We start from the raw sequence: 24,191 nt of genomic DNA on the forward strand, positions 1-24,191 counted from the left end.
AAGTGGTCAAACAGTTTCTTAAAAACCATTTATTCTATTTCTTCCTCCCGTAAATTGAAAATCTTGCCTTTTTGTGTCTGTCTAGCAAGTTAATATATTTCAAGAGATAAGTGTATTTAATTTATTTTGTGTAATTTGTAAAAGTGGGTCTTCTACTAGTACACATTGGTTAGCCCTGTGCAGATCAGAACGCAATGCACGCAAGCCATGGAAACGAACGCCTTTGAAAAAAAATCAATATATAAGCAGAAAGAATAGAGAGTTATATTCGGGCTATTGAGTTAAACTTTGTCATCTACCCCCACCCCACCCCCCCACCCCTCCTTTTACTTCAGTAAAACTCAAACTGGCTGACATGGTAAGACAATATATTGGCGAGCAGGAAGAAAGGATACAAAGACCAAAAACATATATGCTTTCACGGCCTTTTCTAAATCATCGTCACTACCATCGACAAGGCTAATTGCTTTCAAGCAGCATCGTTTGTCAAATGGCAAACAAACAGTTGAACAATAGAGCGGTTTAATGTGAGAGATTTTCAATAATGAATAATCCTCCATTGAAATTGAACTGTTTTTGAAATTGAAAAGTTCTTTATCTGAAACAGCTGAAAAGCATATATAGATTTCGGCACTGCCTAAAAGCGGAGTCAGCTTTATAACAATATTCTCATATGAATCCTTGGGCAGTTTCGGGGTTTGACCCCCCTAAAGACTAGAGTTTTGCAATTCATTTTGGGAATAAAAAAGATCCATTAATAACAACCTTTACCTCTGTATGCTTGATATATCCTTTCCACCCACTTTTACATACAACCTGTTTTAAATGCATGGTCCAGGCTTTATTTTATTAACTATTTCCCACATCGTAATGATATGATTGACCTTCGCCCAATCCACTTCTTTTGCAGCATACCCCAAAAATATTGCTGATGTTAGTATTATTTATAATGACAAGGGTATCATTTACCAATAGCGCGAGAGCTGCTGTGTGTAGCTGCATTTGATAGACAACTGATATTGAACAGATATTTTCCTTTTACATTTCTACAATAGTCTAACAAAAATGTGCCTGGCATTTAATAACAATAATAACAACAACAACAACAACAACAACAACAATAATAATAATAATAATAATAATAATAATAATAATAATAATAATAATAATAATAATAATAATAATAATACAAAAACATACAATATGTACAAATATATACATAGCTTATAGCTGCGTGGCGCAAATATACATAGCTCATAGCTGCGCAGCGCGTGTTTTCAGAAATTTCCCAGTTAAAGTACTAAATGGACGAAAATCAGAACAGTTTCTTATGCTGGCGGGGAGAGATAGAGAGTAACTGCAGAATGCTGGAAAGTATCTGTTGTGAACGGAACTACTAGTCTTGTTCCAGAGCTAAGGCATCTTGTCGGCTTTATAATATCTAAGTTAAGATAAGAAGGCCAGAAAGTACTATAAAGTGCTTTAAAAGTTTATTTTAACAAGGTGTAGTCCCTCAGTTCGATTATAGTCAGCCAGTTCAGGTCCAGGATTGTTGAGATACTGTTTACATAGTGAGCAGTTACAAAACTAGCCATTGCAAATTGTAGTCGTTGCAACCTTACAAACAGATATTTAGGCAAAGGGTAAAATACAGTGTAACAGTAACTTAATTTAGATAAAATAAGAATTTCGACTAGATATTTACGTAATTTAAAGTCAGTGAAGTGTTCAATTTTCCTTATCGTCCGGAGTGTTCTATAGCATGATTTCAAAATATAGTTTATGTGATAGTCCCATTTAAGATGGGAGTCTAGGTGGACACCAAGGAGCATGGTGACTGACTGACGTTCTAGGTTGACGCCGGATATCGACAGGCCAAGGTTGAGCAGGTCCAGGGAGTGCCTTTATGACATCTGCTTAGTTGTTATCAGCATCGTTTTCTTCTTACTGGAATTCAGTGCAAGGTTGCATTCGTCTGACCAGTTGCTGAGGTTGGCTAGGCTTGAGTTCATGATTTCAACCTCTGATGGTATGCCTGGAACTGGACAGCTGCTGTAGAGGATTGTATCGTCTGCGTATTGAAAACTACGAACTGTGTTAGGGAGGTCATCTTGTAGATCCGCAACATAAAGATTGAAAAGCATTGGACTGAGAATGGACCCTTGCGGTACTCCAAATTCGGCCCGGGCCGATGAAGATTTGCGATCATCTATTTGAACGTGTTGCTGCCTCCCACAGAGGTAGCTGGCCAGCCACTGCAGGAAATTCCTAAAAAAACCGAAATGGTGTAACTTGCTTATTGTTGTTTTAAAGCAAACGGTATCGAACGCTTTCGAGAAGTCCGCCAGGACTACAAGGGTCACTTCCCTCTTCCTCATTGCGCGAATTAAATCATCCCGTAGGCCAAGAAGGACAGTGGTAGTCGAGTGACCTTTCCTAAAGCTTGAAATAGTGTCCCTAATAACTGCTTTCTCTTCACAGTACCCTGCTATCTGTGTGGCGATTAGCTTTTCGAAAACCTTAGAGAGTACGGGAAGGATAGATACCGGCCGCAACTGATCTTCTGTAGTAGGCGAGTCCACTTTAGGGATAGGACTGATCCGTGCCAGTTTTCAAGCGCGCGGGAAATACTTATTGGTTATACAGTTATTTATGATAGAAGGGGGAGCTAGATGCTCAGCAGCGAGCCTCACAAACCGAACCCGCATTTTACTCAGATATTTTGTTAAGTACAGCTTTGAAAGTCAAGAAACTTCAGCAGGCATTTTAATCAGTTCTTTTGTTGAGTACAGCTTTGAAGATCAAGAAAATTCAGCAGATGTTTGCTGCAAGAGAGCCCAAGATCTCATACCCAAAAATACCCATGATGAAAATTGCCAGTCCTTTTTTACCACTTTTTCTAAGTTCAAGTACTAAATCAATAGAAAATGCAACTATATATTTTTGTGAATACAAATGTTTTAATTCAATATCCTTTTCCTACTTCAGTCTTGCAGCACAGTTATTCTTCAGAAAATGTTAACCTTTAAAAAGACAAAGTTTTAAACCAACCAAGATTTCCTGTCAAAAATGTAACTAAAGCATAAGATAAGAATAGACAAATTACAGAGACAGCATTCATTCAGGAGGGGGCTCCAAAAAGTCACCCATACTATAAAGTGTTCCCTACTCACACATACTGTAAGAGTTCCTTGCTCGGACACTAAAAACTCCCCGCGTTTTTGTAAATAATGATATGCAAAAGGCCTCTGCAAGCGGGATAAAACTCGTAAAATCAACCAGCCGTCAGTCCACCACCAAAACACTTTGGAAACAAACATTTTAATTGAACAATTGAATCAAGTCACATATCCCCGATTTGCCGATGGGGGGGGGGGGGGGGGGGGGAGGGAGGGAGTTCTCTGATAAAAATCTAACCACCAAGGCTTTCTTTGAAGCATGCCTTTGCAGTATTATTTTTATTTACGTTTATTTTTGGATTTGGCTACATACCAGAGGGATCTAGCTTATGATTCTTAGTTTTGTCTACAAATAGCACGTCTATTGAGAACCAAAAGTGGACTTTTGGCCCTTGTGGGGAGGGGGGGGGGGGTGCGATCGCACCCACTGCACCCCCCTGGGTACGGGCCTGGAAGTTACGGGTCTGTCTGATCGGTAGAATTGCGTGTAGAGGTATCAGTACAGGCCCGTAGCAGGGGATGGGTCACTGGAGACACGTGTCTCTCCAATATTTTCAAAAATTACAAGGAAATGACCAGTAGGGTCGTGTCTGCGCCCCTAATATTTCTGTATCGTGCCCCAATCCCTCCTCCAATATTTCTAGGCCTGCCACAGCCCTGCAGTACGATTGAGTCTGACTGCTACGGTCGGTACCACTGGTTGTAAAGTTGTCTTTACGAACGGCGCCAAGCTTTCCCTGATTTGTACCGATCGCACAGTACATGGCTTTGGGACAGCGATCCCTAAGTTCACTTTTCTTAGTTGAGATTAATGGCTGGGGTGGTAAGCTTTTGTAGCTTTTGTACTATGCAGTAGTTAGTTTGTGGCTTATGACTGAGGAGGGCCCTTTGTAATGTCTAGCAAAATGCGCAGGGACATACCCAACAATCACATGCAATAGTCTGGAAGGTATGAACTGTTCTCGACTGAGGTTATATACCGGACTACTAAAACCCTGTCGAAAAGCGGCGCCGTGTTTTTAAAAACTATCTACACATCTAGAGTAGTATTATGCTTATTTTTGAAAACGATCATATTTCGTAAATAAACGTAAATCAAACCGCAAGCCATTTGATTACTGCTGACCCCTGTTTGATGTTTCCATTTTACAAAATAAAATGTAATAACCACTATAGTCAGGTTTTTGATTGACAGCTACTGTTCAGCCTTTTAATGACGTAACCCTATCTGTTACTTGTTGCAGCCTAGTTTCCAAGTCGTTGACTGCGCCTGCTAGCTCGTCGATGACACCTCCAGTCACTGCGTCAGTGTGGTGTTTCTAGAAGATAACGATGAAAGCTTTCCAATTTGATCCTGGTCTATATGCAATGTGATTTCGTGGTTGCATTTAGAATGCACCTTTCGCAAAATACCTTTAATGATATAATCTCCCATACTGCTTAAACATTAAATGCTAGCAACAAAGGCTGTAGTACCCTGAACACCAGATGTAGTTTTCATAAGTCTATTCAAAAGCGAAGCATACCTCGATAATATATGCTAAGCATACGTTGGTGACATATGCTAAGTATACCTTGATGACAATAGCCAAGTATACCTTAATGTCATTAGCCAAGCAAACCTTGATGACATTAGCCAAGAATACCTTGATGTCCTTAGCCAAGCATACCTTGATGACAATAGCCAAGCATACCTTGATGACAATAGCCAAGCATACCATGATGACAATAGCCAAGCATACCATGATGACATTAGCCAAGCATACCATGATGACATTAGCCAAGCATACCTTGATGACATTAGCCAAGCATACCATGATGACATTAGCCAAGCATACCTTGATGACATTAGCCAAGCATACCTTAATGTCATTAGCCAAGCATACCATGATGACATTAGCCAAGCATACCTTGATGACAATACCCAAGCATACCTAAATGTCATTAGCCAAGCATACTTTGATTACAATAGTCAAGCATAACTTGATGACATTAGCCAAGCATACCTTGATGACATTAGCCAAGCATACCTTAATGTCATTAGCCAAGCATACCTTGATGACATTTGCCAAGCATACCTTGATGACAATAGCCAAGCATACCTTGATGACATTAGCCAAGCATACCTTGATGACAATAGCCAAGCATACCTTGATGAAAATAGCCAAGCATACCTTGATGACATTTGCCAAGCATACCTTGATGACAATAGCCAAGCATACCTTTATGTTATTAGCCGAGCATACTTTGATTACAATAGTCAAGCATACCTTGATGACATTAGCCAAGCATACCTTGATGACATTAGCCAAGCATACCTTGATGACAATAGCCAAGCATACCTTTATGTTATTAGCCGAGCATACTTTGATTACAATAGCCAAGCATACCTTGATGACATTAGCCAAGCATACCTTGATTTTTGCCACGAGCTGTTTGATGGACATCTTTGCGGACGATAGTAGCTGAATGGCTTGTGCACTGTCCTTGGCTATGGCCACTTTCTCGTAGACTAGAGAAGCAAATCCAGCATATAAATAATTGACAATTCAAACTGCAGTAAAACGTCTATATTAAGAAGCAAACTGACAATAACCCACAGGCAGCCACTGTAACTGTCGTCCCTTCGTTATTATATGCCGAACATTAATCAATAGATTAATACTATTTATCATTTGTGTGATTTTCTTTCTCATACTTTATCTGTATCAATCTTATATACAATAGCAAGTGTATAGGTTGCGATGTTACTGGAATCTTAAAGAACTTCCGTAAGAACGTTGTCACCCTTAAAATGCTTAAAACGGCTTGCCCTCTAATGAAAAATTTAACTTTCTCCAAAAAAGAACAGTGTAGACCGCTGTCAAATTTAAATAATAACAAAGGAGTGGTTGATCGACATCCTCTTAACAGGAAAACCCCTTACCGTCTGAGAGATCTATTGTCTCCTTCACAAATTCTTTGAGCGCTGAAACGTTATTAGCGACAGACGGGTCCTGGCTTCTACAACGGTGACCTTTCACGAGAAACCCCAAGGCCTAGAAAAATAAGCATTTAAATGAATAAATGCTTAGGTTCATTATAGGAGAAGGGAATAGGAATAGATTTAAAGAACGTGAAGCATTAAAATGAACCAGGCATGTGGAGAGACCAAAGTAGAGAAATAAATAAAAAAATTAAGTCCTCGCCTAGGGTTGAATAAAGGAGGAAAGAGTTCTTGGAAGTTACCTTTTCCGTATCCTCAGCAGAGTCTTTGTTCATGTACAGGTCGGCGTACATTTTCCAGATTGCAGCATTGGTGGTGATCTGAAACAAAAAGAAGATTTATACCGCGAAAAATTACTTTTAACTAAAAGATACCAAAATCTACCTGGCTGGTAACTCGACCCATGAGCTGAAGAAGTTCTGGTCTCAGTTTTGACGCTAAATACAAAACAAAACAGGTTTTAATGAAAGGATAAGCAATAGTAAATATGAAAATATAATAATAATTGGTGATAATACCAGTTAAATCAGTTTAACCAGCTAATCAGAATGAAATTGCCTTGATCTCTCGCTGTCATCGAAAATGGGTGTAGAAGCAGTTCATCTCTTACCAGATACGCCATTAACATCAGGAGCTTCATCCGTCACTACTTTAACCAGATAACCCAGCACCTAAAATGAAATACGCCCAATATCATTTGGAACAACTACGGCAAATCTTAGATCATGTAACCCTAGCTCCATATATCTAATATAAATGCTTATAGGCGATGGAAGACAAAAGGTTTTCCACTGATGAAGGTACAAATATCTCAAAACCTTTGGACAATATAATCTTGCGACATTGAAGATTTAACGATGCTACGGAGTGCAGAACGCATTCTGCACAAACAGAGTCGTAGCAGGGGTGGAGCACTGGGGGAAATGGAAATGACCAATTGGGGCGTGGCTTTGCCCCTCCAATATTTTCTTAAACACGAGGCTTCCGGTATAAAAGGGATAAGCTCCTCCCATCCCCGGGCTTAAGAACAATCAGTCATCATTCAGCCGTAAATTAGTCAAAATGTCAGGACAATTGCTCTGAGCGCTAAATTCAAATTTCATATTCTAAACCAAATTAAATATCGTTCCTAAAATTGCCCACCCAAAATGTTTCTATTTATAGTAAAATAATGCTATACCAAGCTGTGTGCGCTCTTAATACGAGCATTTCCATCACAACGCGAGAATAATTTATGCAGATGCGTTAATATAGCTTTATACCAACCGATATAGACTAAGAGATAAGCAATTTCATGGAGACTTATAATTTGTGACTGATAGCGTGGCAGTGTTCTGATTATAATTGCAAATTCGAGCCCGGGGGTGGGAGGAGCTTTCCCTTTTATAGCGGAACCTCGCGTTCAATGTTTCTGACTGTGCCCCCCCCCCCAATCTTACGTGGCCTGCTACGACTCAAATACTGATACTGATACTGAGTTTTTTTTAAATACTGACACTGAGTTTTTTAAAATACTGATACTTAGTTATTTGAGCTACCTCGACGTCCTTGTACTTGTCCTTAAGGTCCATTAACCGGTGGTACGCTCTCATGGCGTCCCGGAATGCCCCTATGTCCATACTAATTAGGAGGAAGTTCTCCCACATGTGCCAGCTGTCGTATTTACACCTGAGTGCTTCCTGCAGTGCCGAGTGAGCCTTTGGTCTGCAAGTAGCCCAAAAAATACTCATGTTAGAGCAATATAATAGTGCATTGATGTTGGCATTTCAAGACAGAGCAGTTACAGTAAAACTAAAACACTTAGGGATTGATGTTAATAGCCCGAACAAAAGTTCAAATGCGAATTGGTGTAAGCATTTCGTACCAGAGTAGTATAAATTCGAATGAGGAATAATGCTGGTAGTTCAAGTGAAAGCAGTATGATACACTAAAAAATGCAGATTGATGTTGACACTGAGTAACATCAGATTAACAGCATGCTTTGTTGGAATGTGCCCCTATAAAATGAATTCACTTACTTATTATTGAGCTTTATACAGACATTGGCCAAGTTATTCCATGCCTCGCCATTCTATAATAAAAATATTGCTTGAGATCACAGTCAACAATCTACATACATAGTATACATACATATATACATACATACATAAAAAAAATACATATAACATACTGTATGACAGACTCCGCTACTTACAGAAAAATCCAAGTTGACGCAGCGATGGAAAGCTTTATTGGCAAGTTCAAGGTCATTTGTTGCCATGGCAGCACACCCGAGGGAAAACCACACGCCATCCTAAAGAAAAAAAAATTCTGTAAGTGGAAGTATTGGGCTACCGATTAATAAGCTATGGGCCACAAAAGTTACCTGAATCGCATTTATCTTTAAGGACTTCTTGAAACAAGGGATGCATTCTGCAAACTAAAAAAGTAGTATATTTAATAACATGAAAATATTGACATTGAATACTGTAATACAAAAACTACATGGTGTACGTATTGCAAAGCAATAATGGTGGTCCAAGGGAAGACCCCCATAGTACACCTAACCCAACAATCCAACTTGTTTAACACAGCCTTGTTTATCATGGGATATATCGGCACCCTTACCCTAACAGCTCGTAGGTGGAGAAGTCCCAGGGACCTTTGGGCACGTGAGCTCCGATGATTGGACAGTTCCCATGCCTTTTCGTAATGCTCAGCTTCCTGAACATACAGATAACTAGCCTCCTCCGCAGAAATCTCGAGTGCTTTTTACTCTAAGTACAGTATTTTTATGAATTGGGATTCCTGTGGCGAGTTGAACCGGAACCGAAAGAGGCAAGAGGGAGAAAGGAAATCGCTTTTTTCACTAACCCAGGCCCCTACTCTTTCTTGAATACGCCACAGGAAGCCCGAAATAGAAAAAAAGCCTTTTTCTCAAATCACTCAAGACGCCTGCGGAGGAGGCTAACAGATAACATACATGTGGAAAGCATAAAGTTAATTGCCAGGAATAAAGGGTTGGTAGTTGGCAAGACTGATTTTCCTTATTTGGAGATCTGGCGTCAGTCAAATAATCAATCAATATATACTCTTTATGTAAATTGATGTTACCTTGGTGATGTCTCCCAAAAGGCACCACAGGGTGACAGTCTCATTAACTGCAAGCTGCTGACGCACGAGTTTCTCGGCCTGAAAGCAAATTCTCCTTCAACAACGTGCAATGTAGTTAACTAAATGAAATCTAACTCCATGCACATAGGAAGATGACAGTTTTGATGAAGATGACAAAATTGTTTATCGCAATATGAGCGTATATCTTGGACCTATATCGTTAAAACTTCTGCTGGAACGAACTTCGTAACTGATGACATAGTCCACTTAACCTTTCGAAGTTCAAACACATGAGATATCAAGATTTACAAACAAGGATATATAATAGTCACAGCACCAGACAACGATGAATAAACACAAAAACATATGATTTATGAGGCTTCTACCACTATTACACATATGAAATAGCGGTAAGGTTGACACAACAGAGCACGGCTCCAACTCAAGTGTAACCTCGGTTAGTAAGCACTGTCACTGGGGGTGGTCACTGCCAGAGGGTTTATTGCGTCCCCAGTGGTTCTTTTACGTCCCTTCGGTTCAGGTTTAGTGTAGTACAGCTTGAAGAGACGGGACCTCCGGTTTAGTGTCCTTATCCGAGAAGACTGGAAACACGGGAGAATAACTTCAACTCACTTGTGACAAATTCGTTTCAAGGCAGGAACCCGGAAAAATCCCCAGTTTGAGCCAGGATTCGAACCTGGGCCACAGCGGTGAGAGGCCGACGCGCTAACACACTAGGCCACCCGTGCTTCCGTACATATTGAAATGGATTGTATTTTTTTCCAAGACATAAAAACCAGCTTGTTGAGAGAGCGGTGTTTTAGAATTGGTATACCTTTTCGTGCTTGCCGAGAATTTGGTAACAAGAAATGACATCTTCCCACAACTCCAGGCGCAAGAACACGTCAAGAGCGCTCTTGAAGGCGTGCAATGATACCAGCACCTGCGCTAATTCACGCTTTTAACAGAGGAAAATAGGCGTATATCAACAACATTATATTTCACATTGAGAGCGCACTGTGTGAAGCCGTCAAAGGGGAAAACAGGCGTATATCAAAAAGGTAATTATTCACATCAACACTCTTGAAGAAGTGCGGGGATACCAGAAGCGTGCGATAGCTAAAGCATTTAATGGAGAGAAACAGCCGTACATGAACAAAGACACAATTCAATGTCTGTGCTGCATTGTAGCCAAGTCCAATTTTCCATTTAGGGCTATTCAGTATGATAGCTGAAAAGTGATGTGCTATCCAAATATTATTCAGCTTTCTACATCTATCTACGTAGCCAAGACCTGTGGAGGGGGTCGTTCTTTCCTTCAGTAAAGCATTTTCAAGAGTGCTACATTTTCTTTCATTTCAGCAGACCTTCCAGAAGAGTGGGCAGGCGCTTCTGAACACCCCAATCAGTATTCATCAGTGATAGATAAGAACCATACCTCGACTTTCCATTTTGGCGGTAGTGGGGTACAGTAGAACAAGTAGTGTCTACTTGAAGCCTGAAAATACATGGAAAATATGACACAACAATAAACATGTCACATTTGATACAAAAGTAAACATTACTAATTCATAATGGCGCTACCTTGGGTGTGGCTTCTCTTGTAGCGTTGACTAGAGTCTGAAAACAATCATGTAAAATATTTTCCTTCTTCAACTACCTTCAACTGATTTTTCCATCTACTGTATTTGTTGGCCTTTTGCCTGCTTACCTCGAGTTGCATCATTGAGCGTTGTTTCTTCCTGGTCTTATCTTCCTCAAGCTTACTACGCATGAACAAGGCCAGGAAGTGGACACACCACGTGGTGGGGTATCTGGTGACACTCTATAAAAAATATATATATTTGGTATAACAACTCAAGAACCACAACAGGTATGACAGCATAGAAAGACGCAATTGACACGATCCATATTGCTGGGAGAAACTAGTAATGAAAGCATAACAGCAACATTGCCGTAGAAAACAGTGATTACTGATCTGCCAAAAAGGACAACAAATACTTTGTAGCTATTGTGAGCAAGAAGTAGGCATTAATAACTCCACAACAATTCGCCACATTATTACCAACACCTATTACCCGTGGTTTAGCCAGAGGTTTTACTATAAATCTTCTAATCTACTGCTGTTTTCCCATAGGTTTCTGTGTTGATTGACAAAGAAAACTCTCTGAAAAGTACAAATCTACTGGTTCACGTTTAGGTTGAAAGAAAGGATACAGTAATATAAATCTAATAAGTTATGTCTAATATACAGTTTTTTTTATAAAGCCATGATACTGTACAACCCACCTCTATATAGGTAACAAGCTCCTGTGAGGAAAGATTGTCATGTGCTTTAGACTTGTTCCAGAAAACACTACAACAAAGCAATGAAAATGAAAATAATCCGCAGTAAATGACCATGCTGTTGCGGCTACCCCACCTATTGTGGCGAAGCTAATAAAATAAAATAAAATAAAGATAATAAACACATAACATAATACAAAACAAGGGTGATACACTGTACTGTATACTTCTATATGCTATATACACTATGCTATTGCTTGTGCTACAGTTCTTTACACTATACTACTGTGATAGCACTAAAACCTATGTCAATAATACAGTACACTATAACATTGTGACAGCAATATGGCAGGCTATACAGTTGCTATAGACAATTCCATATACCATTGCAATGGCACAAAAACTTCTGTCAATAATGTACAGTACACTTTACCATTGTGACAGCATCATGGCTTGCTTTAGAGGTATTATATACACTATACCATTGTGACATCACTATGGCTTGCTTTAGAGGTATTGTATACACTATACCATTGTGACATCACTATGACTTGCTTTAGAGGTATTATATACACAATACCATTGTGACATCACTATGGCTTGTTCTACAGTTGCTATATCAGGGCTTCTGGAATTACGCGCTTGTGTGGAAGCGCGTAATTTGGCTCTCTCCGCGTAATCTACAAATTTCTGCGTAATCCCACGTAATTTTGCTAAATTTTGAAAGACAAAACATTTAAGTGCACAGCTGATGTGTTCTTTTAGGGTTCTTACCTCTATTTCTCGTAAAAAAAGATATTCTTCGTAAGAGTGCGATATTTCTAACTGAATTTCGAAAACAAATAAAATGACAAGGCGTTCTCCGCTAAACCGCGCTAAACCTAGGACTAATAATAAAATACCTTTTTTAATTGGCTGGTGGCTAGGAGCTAATGAAAACTCGCCTAACATATTTTCGGGCAAAAAATAAACCTTTTCAAGTTATTTCGTGCTTTCCTTCAGTACAAAATGCAGTTTGGGCGTAACAGTTGATATTCCGTGTAATTTAGCGCGTAATTCAGTAAAGAATCCAACAAAATTTTGATTTTTAAAGAAAAATGTATTGCAAAATCCAGCGTAATGCTTGATTTTCCACGTAATTTAGAGCATAATTTTGCAAAGAATACTGCGTAATTTTGAGTTTTTTCCGCGTAATTCCAGAAGCCCTGCTATATAAACTACTGTATACCATTGCAATGGCTCTAAAACTTCTGTCAATAATGAACAGTACATTATACCATTGTGACAGCATCATGGCTTGCTCTAGAGGTAACAGCTGGACATCTTTGACAACTTTGTCTCGCTCCTTGAACATTACAGACTCAAGAACAGTGTCATCATCAAGGGCTACATTCTGCTCAAAATCACAACACAAAATACAGCTCAATATAATATTTACATGGAATTATGATAAAAAGTAAGTTAAGAGAGCTATTACTCCCCTAAATCCACCTTTTTTAAGTGTGGATAGCTGATGAGCTGACAAAATATTTCTATTTATTTTATAAACTTGTGGCATTAAGTAATGCCCCATGTAAGAACTAGGCAAAGTCCCATTGTCCTTCGGAAAAAAACCTTTATTTTAGCTTTCCCACATAGGATCTTTTTTATACCAAACATGCAAAAGCAGGACATATAGAAGATAGTAAGATTTTGAAGAAGTTGTGTGAAACATGTCCTTTGCAACTGTACCGTTGTATATACATTTTATGTGGTGAACCAATTAGAAGCCAGAACAATAGATGTCTTATATTTACAAGGTTCCCCACATAAAATTTACCTGAAAAGCTGGATCTGACATAGTAATTAACCCTATAACCAAAATATTAAAAATATATTATGAATCATGTTGTGTTATCTGTATCTTATGCTATAATGTTTTGTCTTGGCCAATCAAATTTCTAGAATAAAAAAAGGCATTTTTGACATGGCAGCGTGCATTTGCTGTTAGGTTGCCTAGTTCTTACACAGAGCATTACTTAAATTATAAAAGTGTCACAGATAAAGGAAAACTATATTATTTAACAAGGACTTCAGGTGTAATTGACAGCCCTAGGTGGGATTTCGATTCATCTTTCAATTCATCTCTGCCAACACCAACTCAAAAAGAAAATCAGGTAATAAAAAAAATCCAACCTTTGGTAACCCATGGCCAACCAGGTGATCAAGTGATGGCTCATTGTCTGAAAGGAAACAGCACAAATACAGTAAACACTTGAATGTATAGCATACAGGAAAATTATTAACCAGTTTAAAATATGAGTGGAGTATAGAGATAAACCACATGCATGTTTCACACACCTTTTGAAGCTTTACTGTCAACTTGGATCTTAAGCTGTGCAATAAAATTTTCTTGAAATTTTGTCCTTTTACCAAGAGCACCTTATATACAAAGACAATAATTAAATTAGCTAAACACTTGGAAAACGTTGCAAAACCAAACATCCATTGATTCTCTCCTACCTGTTAAATTGAAGGTGATTCCTATTTTTTCTTGCACTTTAGAAAAGTATTCCTGGAATCATAAAAATACATAACATACATAACAAAACAATTCTCAATGTAGAAAGTACACAGCATACAGTATATCCGTGAGTACCTTTGCCTGTGAAATTTTCCAGTAATAAAGAGACAGATGACCTAATTCCAGCATGATTTCACACCATAAATTCCTACAGAGTCACACAAAAAACACATTGACATAATTATCAAAACCCATAATATTCATTAAAACAAGTATAAGTTCATAGATCTAACTAAGTTTATGCTTCTGTTACACATACTTACTTGTAACTTTCTTCAATCAATAAAATGTCATTTTCAACTGAAAAAAAAATTTTTTAGTAAAGGTGCTTTTTCAATTTAAAGATAAAAAACGAAAAATAAAACAATGTTTAACAGGTTTATCTAAAGCTTAGCTTTTTATAGACTTGTTTTATTACAGTATACCATAACCAACAATTATCTCCCCGCTAAGATTACTAGTACTCAGGGAATTGAACAAACTTTACTAGAACTTAGAAATACCTTTAGTGACAAGATTGATTGTTTTCTCCATGACATCATTTGAAAGCTCCTCCATTAATTGCTGCTTGACAGACATACAACGCAATGCCCATGTGCTACATGTCTGACAAAAATATCACTTTAGCCCATACTTCTTTTGTTTTGTAATTTTTTTAATTGAAGGGATCATAAGGGTACTGTATAGCTTGACAAGGTTTGCCAATGGCTAAAAGCTTCAAGAGTGTCAAATGGTACAGTAAAGATGGTCAGGCCTGTCCATGTACAGTAACACTCCAAATGCAAATGAACAGAAGAATAAAATTGGAGCATTTGCATGTATTTGTTTTTGGAAAATCCCATCAAACAGCATCCCACTGAGTGAACATGAAGTCCTGTTTGAGTTTTTAATAGAAACACTTAAATTTGTCTTGATGTGATGGGAACCCTTAAAAATTGAAGAAACTAAGAAGGAAGGGAACTAGGAAGCAGGTAAGGGATTAGGACTGTATTCCTTATAGGTTTGGCGATCAGTAATTCTCACCTTATGTGCTCCTAAATTATCCATTGCATCAACAAGCAGAGTGGAAGCTATGACTAGAAAGGCAGGGTCCAATACCAGCTTGTAGATACACTAGAAGGTAGAACAAGACAGTTAATATCTCTGAATTTGAATCATTAATGAATCTTATAAACAACTTAACAGTGACTTTTGTTTTAATCTAATGATTAATAAACCACAATACTAAAGGAATGTCAAATGGAATGACAATATTTATTTTAATACCTACCTGACCTTCCTTATTCAATTTGTCAATTGATATCTCTTGAACAGAATTCTGCAAAAAAAACTTTTAATATTGAAAAAATGTAATGATTATTGACAGTACAAACAGAAAGAAATGCTTATTCCGTGTTTGTCTTGAGAAAGTACAGTGTACAGATTAAGATCTCATTTGAAATGAAAGTTAAAACAATAACCCTAAACTTTGCTGAAATTTGGATGGTGTAAATTGAGAAACAACTAGAGCCAAATTTCCAGTGATTAAAAAAAATCAGATTGAGAACAACAGACACATGTTCAGCCAATATATCTAGCAGATTTTAGCTGCGTTACTTTCTGTTGGTTCTGTGAGATTAGATTGTTCTGTACCTCTGTATCACCTCGAAGACTGGAAGGAAGGAGTTCCATTGTGTTTTCTATCAAAGGTGGACCCAACCAATTTTGCTGAACAAACAGTTGAAGGTAAGACACTCCAACAAACATTGCAACCAGCTGCCTGTTAATAAATTAATTAATCAGGGAAAACAGCATTTAATATGATAAAATGAGCATTGATTCAAAAACACAAAAGTTAGTTTATCTAGTAGATCGCTTATGGTAATGACTCGACAATACAGGTTTGTTATCAAAATTACATTGATGAGAACAACAACAATAAAATGAAGATGCAAATAATAATTGATAGCTGTATCACTTGATTTATTTGATTTATACAATTACCTTAATCTAGAACTCCCACCATCCTCATTTAAAAATTGCAAAACACAATCCATCATATGATTGTCAAATTCTGCAAAAAAGTAAAATTCATGGTTAGCTTGATTCATTCACTGATAATGAATTATATAATAAATTGGATAACTTTAAATCCTTTTCTACTTGATCACTTGACGGTAGATGGTTGCAAAGTTCTGACCTGCTAGTGATTGTGCTTCTGTTCCATTCCCTAGTAATCTTCTAGCCAAAGAAGAACGGACGACATGTATATAATCTCCGAGAATCAAGCATTGTGCAAAGTACCCGACAGCTTCTGTCAGCTCTAAAAAGATGACAGAGTAGAGTTCATAACATATATATTTCTACAGTGATCGACAATTTCATAATTCGTTCAAACCCGTTCAAATCGCACTCTAGTTTGGACAACATTTGACAATTTCTTACCGGAATCCTCGTCATGTGATTTTAGTAATTCGACTAAATGCTTAACTCCATCGTGATCCTGCCCCAAAATGGCATATTCTAGTTTTAAACATAATTTTTCTTCATCCATTCTGCCATATACAGACACCATGTGGAAAATTGCACATGAAATACTCGTATTGGTCAGGCGTTCCTGGCTAAACAGTCGATAATTGCTCGAAAACTCGGAAAGATTCCGAAAGCTAAACTTCACGCAAACTCACATACCGTTAAAAAATACACTAAGAGACAAGAGACAGAAAGCATGCTCTGATTAAAACAAAAACTATAATTGATATTTTGTTTTTAGTGAGGATTTCGGAATTCTGCGAAAACTAATAAAACATTTCCGACGGCCACCACAGGAAACCCGCTTCTACTTTGCCATTTCACGAAGGTACGAATGGCGACCTCGTTCCTTCAGTCAAGATTTCTACTACACACATTTTCTAGGCATCTTTGCAGCAATACTAGCTTAAAGGTTGGCAGGAAGGCTGAGCTGTTTCGGGTGTTTTCTGCGAGCGATGTCTGTCAGTTTGCCGATTTGACCGGCGACACAAACCCACTTCATTTGGATGAGAAATATGCTCGAACATCAACACAGTTTGGTCGATGCGTGGTTCATGGGGCCTTGGTGAATGGGTGAGCTGCTGATTGAGTACAAATTAGTGCTGGTTTATAGAGTTTTTACTGCCATTGTAGTTGTTTTACCTCTATGCTTGTTTGCTCCTGACCTGTCCTCCTGCAACTCTCTCTTTCGTGCAACTCTCTTTCCTGGAATACAGGTTAATGTCCGCCCCACACAATGACCGCCCCAACGTACAACCGTCCCACCGAAAAATCGAAAAGCTAGTCCGCCTCACACTTTAACGAAAGTCTTATTTCACGTCTTATTCTTAGTTTTTCTTAATTTGTAGATTGGTTCTGGCATTTATATATTTTTTGCGTGTCGAATGTTTTCATCGCGTAGCGAAAAAAATCACGAATTGCGTTGCTCTCTCTTCCCTGCAACTCTCTCTTTCCCGCAACTCTCTCTTTCCTGCAACTCTCTCTTTCCTGCAACTCTCTTTTTCCTGTTACTCTCATTTTTGTTTTGTTTTAGGCTGATTTCTGCTCTGCACGGCACCATTTTACCTGGACCAGGATGCATTGTGGTCTCACAGCAGCTCAAGTTTATGTCTCCTTGTAAGAAGCAATGCAACATGTCATCATGTCAAATTTGTTTTGTCATTCAGAGATAAACCAATTACATAGCCAGGATTTGCAGATAGAGTGCCAGGCATTAGTGACACAATTACCCACTTACTTGAGCTTTGGAAGGAGTATAGTTTGGGTTCAGGTTCTATTGTATACTAAGGAGATTACCTCTTTTCTGGCAGTCAAGGGGGGGAGGAGCATGTACCCCTGCATCTGAGTGTTAAAGTAATATAGTGGCAAATGGTCCCTAGAAATAATTATTGGGTTTCTCTCTTTATCTCAAATTTTAGAAATTTGACTCCTTGATCTCTTTTTTTTTTTTTTAATGTCCTACTTTCCATCTCGGAATTTCTTGGATAATTTTTTGCCACCCCTTACTGTGATGCAGATTTTCTGGAACAATCCGATCTATGTATGTCTACAGCCTTCCCCCCTGTCCCAAACCCTGGCTTTGCACCTTCCCTGGTGGCAACCCCGTGGCTGGATACTTATCATACCCCTTTCTTTCCAAGTATATGTGGATGAGGAAGTGAGAGCAGAGGTGGAGATACTGAGTCACAGGCACCATATCATGAAGTGCAGTGCACGGTGTACTGCTACAGAAAGGAATGAGGTACCACATGATGCTAATAGGATATCTGTCAGATTTCTGAAAACATCTGATGCAACTCAAAAGATTTCAAATGTTTCCGTCAAACTATCAAAAGAGAAAAAATAGAAACAAATTGCAGATGGCACACCTTTGGCCCCGATCAATTTTACTTGTAAACAAAGGGAAGATTCAAGGACCATCCGCCAACTCTCCCTAGATTCGATACACTTCACATGCCTCTTTTACTGAAAAAATATTTGTTGACCATAAAATAATTTATTGGTTTATATTTATCATTGTTTCTAGGTGATATTGGTTGGGGAGACAAGACTTGTCATACCAAAGATGTGAAGTGCCACAAACTTTGCTCTCAGTGATGGACTGGAATTATCACAAAGAAAAGAATGCCCCCCCCCCCTAAAAAAATATCTATTAGAAGGATACAAACATTGACCTGGTTGGAATCAAGACCCTAATAATTAAAAATCCACATACAGTAAATGTTGGAAAATTCCCGGGCCTTGGGGTCCATGGGTTAAATCTGCAATTTGAACCGTCAGCGGGTATTTTGTAGTTATTTTGTATTTATATTTGTAAATTGGTAGTATTTTGGGGGGTCAAAAAAACCTCTGGGTCCAAGACCTGACAGAAAATTTTTAGTTTTTATGAATTTTCCGGTCGCGAATTTTCCAACATTTACTGTAATATATTACATATGTGAAGTGAGGCAAAGGTAGCCGATTTTTTTTATGCTTCACATGGGTAATTAAAATGATCACCTTCTAACAATTCAATGAGTCTCGTGTGTTATATTGTGAATTTCTTACAAATCCTTAAAACCAGCTTGGGCTCCCTGTGATTTTTACATAGCCAATGCTGTTTCTCACATCAAGGGGCGACAAAGGAGAGTGTAGAGAGACGTGGGGGGAGGGATGGGAGAGGTGGGTTATTCGACCAGTTCATATGAATGACGTTAGAGGGTAAATGTGCATTGTTTTATTTATTTTTTCTTAACTTCCTCTATTACAACTACTGTTACTCTCGTGAGTTAACTTCAATACGTGTTTAGTTCACACTGTGACATATTAAGAGCTATTTTAATATTCAACATTTTATCATCTAATTCACAAACTGGTCCGGTTCCAATTTTCTTGTTTCTATGTCCTTTCTCCTGCTGTTGTCATTGCGACGGGAGTTGGAAGCTTATCCAAAACAACGAAGCCATTTGTAATGCCGACTATAAAGAATAAACAAACAAAACATTGATAAAAACAAATAAAATGAATGAAGAAAAAAACTACATAACAAATGAGTTAGATAAATAATATAGATAATATGGTCAAACGTAAAAGGACAATCTTCCATCGAATTAACAAAAACTGATTCACACTAACGAGCAATTCTTAATTCCTAATTAATATCTAAAGAAAATTACATATTTTAAAGAGAAATATTTTAGCCATTTTCACGAATTGAGTTAAAGAGTTTATCCAAAACAACGAAGCCACTTGTAGTGTTTACTGTAATAACTGTGTATGCAACAAAAAAATAAATATAAGAAATAAAATCAAAAATAAATAAAACGAAACAAAAATAGAAAATGAGCGAAACGGATAACCAATCAGCGCGTCGCTTTACCGACAGCATGCATCTGGTACAATTCGAATGTTGCATCCACGGATTCCTCTATCGTCTCTGAGTTGCCGAAATGTGTAAAAACTTAGCCTTTTCTGGTAGAAAGAGTTTGTTTGGGAGGCCGAAAATTGCTGGGGACATGGAGATATTTATATTCTACCGTGTGATGGTTGATTTTCGAGATTTTACACGTACTCCAAATTGTGGCCGCTTGATCTGATCGCATGTCTCCGAAGCCTGCCTGCCTTTACTTCTTTTTATAGGTATATAGTAACGCGGAACCCTCAACTGCTCAAAAGTTAGAAATACCGGTTATTCTGAATAAATACACATCACAAAGCAATGAGAGTTTATTGTGACCTTTATTCTAGGATATAAGACAATTATAGGACAATTACAGGAGGTGATCAATCGTGAAAATATTCGAGCTAGTTATTGGGATTGACTGGAGACTGACTGAGAGGTTGGTAAGCCTGTGTTCGAGCTGGATTCGACAGGATCAAAAAATGTCACGCATGCGCACTAGAGAGAAATTCAATGCAAGGAAACAAAATGGCGGCCCGAATAAATATATTAATTGGTTTATACCCCGCAAACGCCAGCCCAGCGTAATACAGAGAAAAGGGCCTCTGCTAGCATGGTGCTTGGTTTACTACAGTCAGATCATATTAAGAGGGCCAGGGGGACTAATAACAATTGAAAGCTCTCCTCACAGATAATGCCCTCTTGTCTGGCAATGGAACATTCACAGGGGTTGACGGTAGGGATAGTGTTGTTATTTGCTTAACATCACAAAACAGCGATAGATCAAAAAGCAGTATGGTTGTAAATTATTCCTCGACATTACTTAAAGGATGAGAAAAGTTGTAAGGGAGAACAATCTGGTATATTCATTACACAATGGTGCTGTATTCCCATATAAATGTTGTATGTCATAAGCTTTGCTTGACTAAGAACTTTCCAGCTTTTTTAGTTAATTTTAAGCATTATTCATGTATTTACATTTTTCCACTGAATGAGAGTTTGATTTGGCAGTTTTCCATGCAACTTACACACTCAATGACCCCAAAGATCATATGGCCACCAAGCTTCTGGACATGGGGATTTGCCAGTTCACTTGGGGGGAGGGGTGGAGCTACTCCATTAGGATTTTGGTATCCACAAATCTTTTAAGATTGAACTGTTATAAATATAATTAACAACTCAGGGAATGTGTGTTATCTTTTGGGTTGTTGTTTTGCATTTTGGGTCAAATTATTAGGTCAATTATCATATGGGTATGCCTGTTTGTAAATAGATACTTTGAAAAAATGAGTAAATTGTAAAGAGTTCATATAATAGTGTTTTGATTTGTTTTCTTTGGCATCTTAAAAGGGTATGAGACGCATCCATTTAGGTACTTAGTGTTATTTCTGCAATGATCCCTCCAAAACCAAAATCTTGGGGTATCACCTGGGAGCTAGTATGTCCATCTCAACCACATAAAGCATTGGTCCTAGGGAAGAGAGGCCAAAACAGTACTCATACCTAGAATTAAATGTGATACTAAACATTTTCCGCCGTTGTGGAGGGTGCGAACGCACCCCCTCCCTGCACCTTCTCTGAGTACGGGCCCAAATCCGTAGCGCTTTCTGGCGCATAGGGGGTGTCATATAGGGACGCGTGAATAGGGACGTCCGTCAAATTTAAATATACGCTCACTATATGTCAAGCAACTGAGCGGCTGACATATAGGGACATTACGAATACTAATCCGCGGAAGACAAGGGGGAACACACTGATCTATTTTTTGGTGGGAGAGGCGGGTGGGTGGCAAAAGTGCACATCACCTATAGGGACGCTCATATCAACTTACTAACAGTGCCTGACATATAGGGACGTTACGAATACTAATCCGCGGAAGACAAGGGGGAACACACTGATCTATTTTTGGTGGGAAGGGCGGGTGGGTGGCAAAAGTGCACATCACCTATAGGGACGCTCATATCAACTTACTAACAGTGCCTGACATATAGGGACGTTACGAATACTAATCCGCGGAAGACAAGGGGAAACACACTGATCTATTTTTGGTGGGAAGGGCGGGTGGGTGGCAAAAGTGCACATCACCTATAGGGACGCTCATATCAACTTACTAACAGTGCCTGACATATAGGGACGTTACGAATACTAATCCGTGGAAGACAAGGGGGAACACACTGATCTATTTTTGGTGGGAAGGACGGGTGGGTGGCAAAAGTGCACATCACCTATAGGGACGCTCATATCAACTTACTAACAGTGCCTGACATATAGGGACGTTACGAATACTAATCCGCGGAAGACAAGGGGGAACACACTGATCCCTGACATATAGGGACGTTACGAATACTAATCCGCGGAAGACAAGGGGGAACACACTGATCTATTTTTGGTGGGAAGGGCGGGTGGGTGGCAAAAGTGCACATCACCTATACGGACGCTCAAATCAACTTACTAACAGTGCCTGCGTGACATATAGGGACGCGTGACATATAGGGACGTTACCAGTTACCGTCATGCGAGGGCGGGGGCGACCTTTGGGAGCGCCCGCAAAGTGCGCTGGATCTTTGAGCATGCGATTCCGTGGGAGACAAGGAGGGCCACAGTGATCCATTTATACCTTGTGGGAGGTGGGGGGAGGTGGGTGACAAAAGTAAACATGACCTATACGGGCGCTCATAACAAGCAACTGAGCGCCTGACATATAGGGACGTTACGAATACGAGTCCGTCGGAGACGAGGGGAAACACACTGACCAATTGTGGGAGGGGGGTGACAAAAGTGCACATGTCCTATACGGCACTCAAATCAAGCAACCGAGCGCCTGACATCACTAGACGTTACTAGAACGCGCCCTAGGCAGACAAGGGGGACCACACAGACAAATTTATATTTTGTGGGAAGGAAGGGTGGGTGACAATTATATTTTCAGTTTTCCTTAATTTTCTAACGGTACCAGCTCTGCTTTGGATTAGCTCTCTCTATTTTAGCGCAATCCCCTCTGCACCCCGTAAGGAATAGCATTTGGTAGGATTTTAAAAAGACGATCACCCAATACTACTTCTTTCATGTAGAGTTCCCCCCCATCCCCCCGCCCCCTAGAGTGCTGGTTATTCTTATCTTTAATGCTAATAAGTGTAATGATATGTCATTTACAATAAAAATGAAGATTACACATATATTTCTATCATATTTTATTTTTATGGAGAAATAATAGCTTGTTTTTGTCATACATGTCACAACACAGGGGCTCAAACAAATTGCAAATGTACATGGAATTCATTAGGTATCCCAGTCAATCCTTCGCACAGCTTAGTTTTAATTGACTTAAAAACAGGAGCAGGTGTTTGCTTATTAAAGTCTACAGACAATCTGAGAAAAAAGTTGTCTGCGAAGGCGTTGGTAACAGGAAAATCATTGAATACAGAGTTGCTTTGCTAATGTTTCGAATATTTGCCATTGCCCTTGTTCCCACGCTGCCTTATTAGTTTGCTCGTGAACACCTAAAAAGTGTTCTTAGAGTGACGATCGTTGCCGTTCGCACCTCAGTGAACCGCCAAAAATAAAGAATAGGATTCAAGCTTGGATTAAGAGACAGGAAGATGATACCAGTAAATGCCAACTCAACAGGGAGTATTGAGAGAGAATTTTGCGGATGCCTGCTTACGAGTGCGGCAATAAACCATACGAAATGTGGAATAAAAGAGAGCAGATAAATCAGCCAGATAGATATCATAGTCAAAACAGAATTTCTCAACTTTTTGGTTGACTCGTTGTTTTTCTTTTCTGTCTCTTGGCTATGTATCTGATTATGATGTCGACGCAAAATAAAAAGAACTTGTGCATAACAAAATGCGGACACGGTCACCCCTGCGACAAACAAAAGAGCTGACAAGATGAAAAGATAATTTATAGCAATACCAGTTAGTCGCCATATGGGAAAACATATAGATATAACCCAAATAGCGCACACAATAACCCCAATGCGTTTGACCGTGACGACGGCTTGGTAGCGAAGATGGAGATGAAGAAATAGAAATCTTTCTATGGCTGAAAAACAGAGAGTTAAAAACGACGCCACAGCAAAGCAAAAGAAGCTCACTTCTGATATCTCAAATAAGAGACAGTATACGCCAGGATTGGAGATTCTGAAAGCAATTTTGCTTGCAAATACAAGCGTTAGCAGCGAAATACCAA

At 38.9% G+C, this 24,191-nt stretch overlaps 2 protein-coding genes and 1 long non-coding RNA gene across 3 annotated transcripts; 2 read left to right on the forward strand and 1 right to left on the reverse strand.

Moving 5' to 3' along the window:
* Window positions 1-4,218: 4,218 nt before the first annotated feature.
* LOC5518991 (tetratricopeptide repeat protein 27) lies at window positions 4,219-16,792 on the reverse strand. The gene is made up of 30 exons (XM_001638812.3): window positions 16,532-16,792; window positions 16,287-16,409; window positions 16,091-16,160; window positions 15,740-15,866; window positions 15,378-15,425; window positions 15,131-15,220; window positions 14,611-14,713; window positions 14,371-14,407; window positions 14,183-14,255; window positions 14,047-14,098; window positions 13,885-13,965; window positions 13,720-13,766; window positions 12,822-12,937; window positions 11,548-11,614; window positions 10,970-11,083; window positions 10,843-10,878; window positions 10,697-10,756; window positions 10,094-10,216; window positions 9,259-9,336; window positions 8,773-8,868; window positions 8,531-8,584; window positions 8,360-8,458; window positions 8,184-8,236; window positions 7,704-7,869; window positions 6,776-6,836; window positions 6,550-6,602; window positions 6,408-6,485; window positions 6,106-6,217; window positions 5,594-5,691; window positions 4,219-4,498 (listed from the first exon to the last, which is right to left on the reverse strand). The coding sequence occupies exons 1-30, from the start codon at window positions 16,659-16,661 to the stop codon at window positions 4,382-4,384; spliced, it is 2,562 nt and encodes an 853-aa protein (XP_001638862.2). The 5' UTR covers window positions 16,662-16,792; the 3' UTR covers window positions 4,219-4,381.
* On the forward strand, window positions 10,997-11,698 carry LOC125568341. Its single transcript, XR_007312256.1, has 2 exons — window positions 10,997-11,131; window positions 11,396-11,698. It is a non-coding gene; the product is annotated as an uncharacterized LOC125568341 (long non-coding RNA).
* A 62-nt stretch (window positions 16,793-16,854) lies between the features above and the next one.
* On the forward strand, window positions 16,855-19,132 carry LOC116602303 (hydroxyacyl-thioester dehydratase type 2, mitochondrial). Its single transcript, XM_032363675.2, has 4 exons — window positions 16,855-17,191; window positions 17,652-17,734; window positions 18,259-18,359; window positions 18,645-19,132. Exons 1-4 carry the CDS (start codon window positions 16,953-16,955, stop codon window positions 18,687-18,689), a joined length of 468 nt encoding a protein of 155 aa, XP_032219566.1. The 5' UTR covers window positions 16,855-16,952; the 3' UTR covers window positions 18,690-19,132.
* The last annotated feature ends 5,059 nt before the right edge of the window (window positions 19,133-24,191 follow it).

Source organism: Nematostella vectensis, chromosome 7, assembly GCF_932526225.1.
Source record: "Nematostella vectensis chromosome 7, jaNemVect1.1, whole genome shotgun sequence".
In the NCBI taxonomy this organism is placed as follows: domain Eukaryota; kingdom Metazoa; phylum Cnidaria; class Anthozoa; order Actiniaria; family Edwardsiidae; genus Nematostella; species Nematostella vectensis.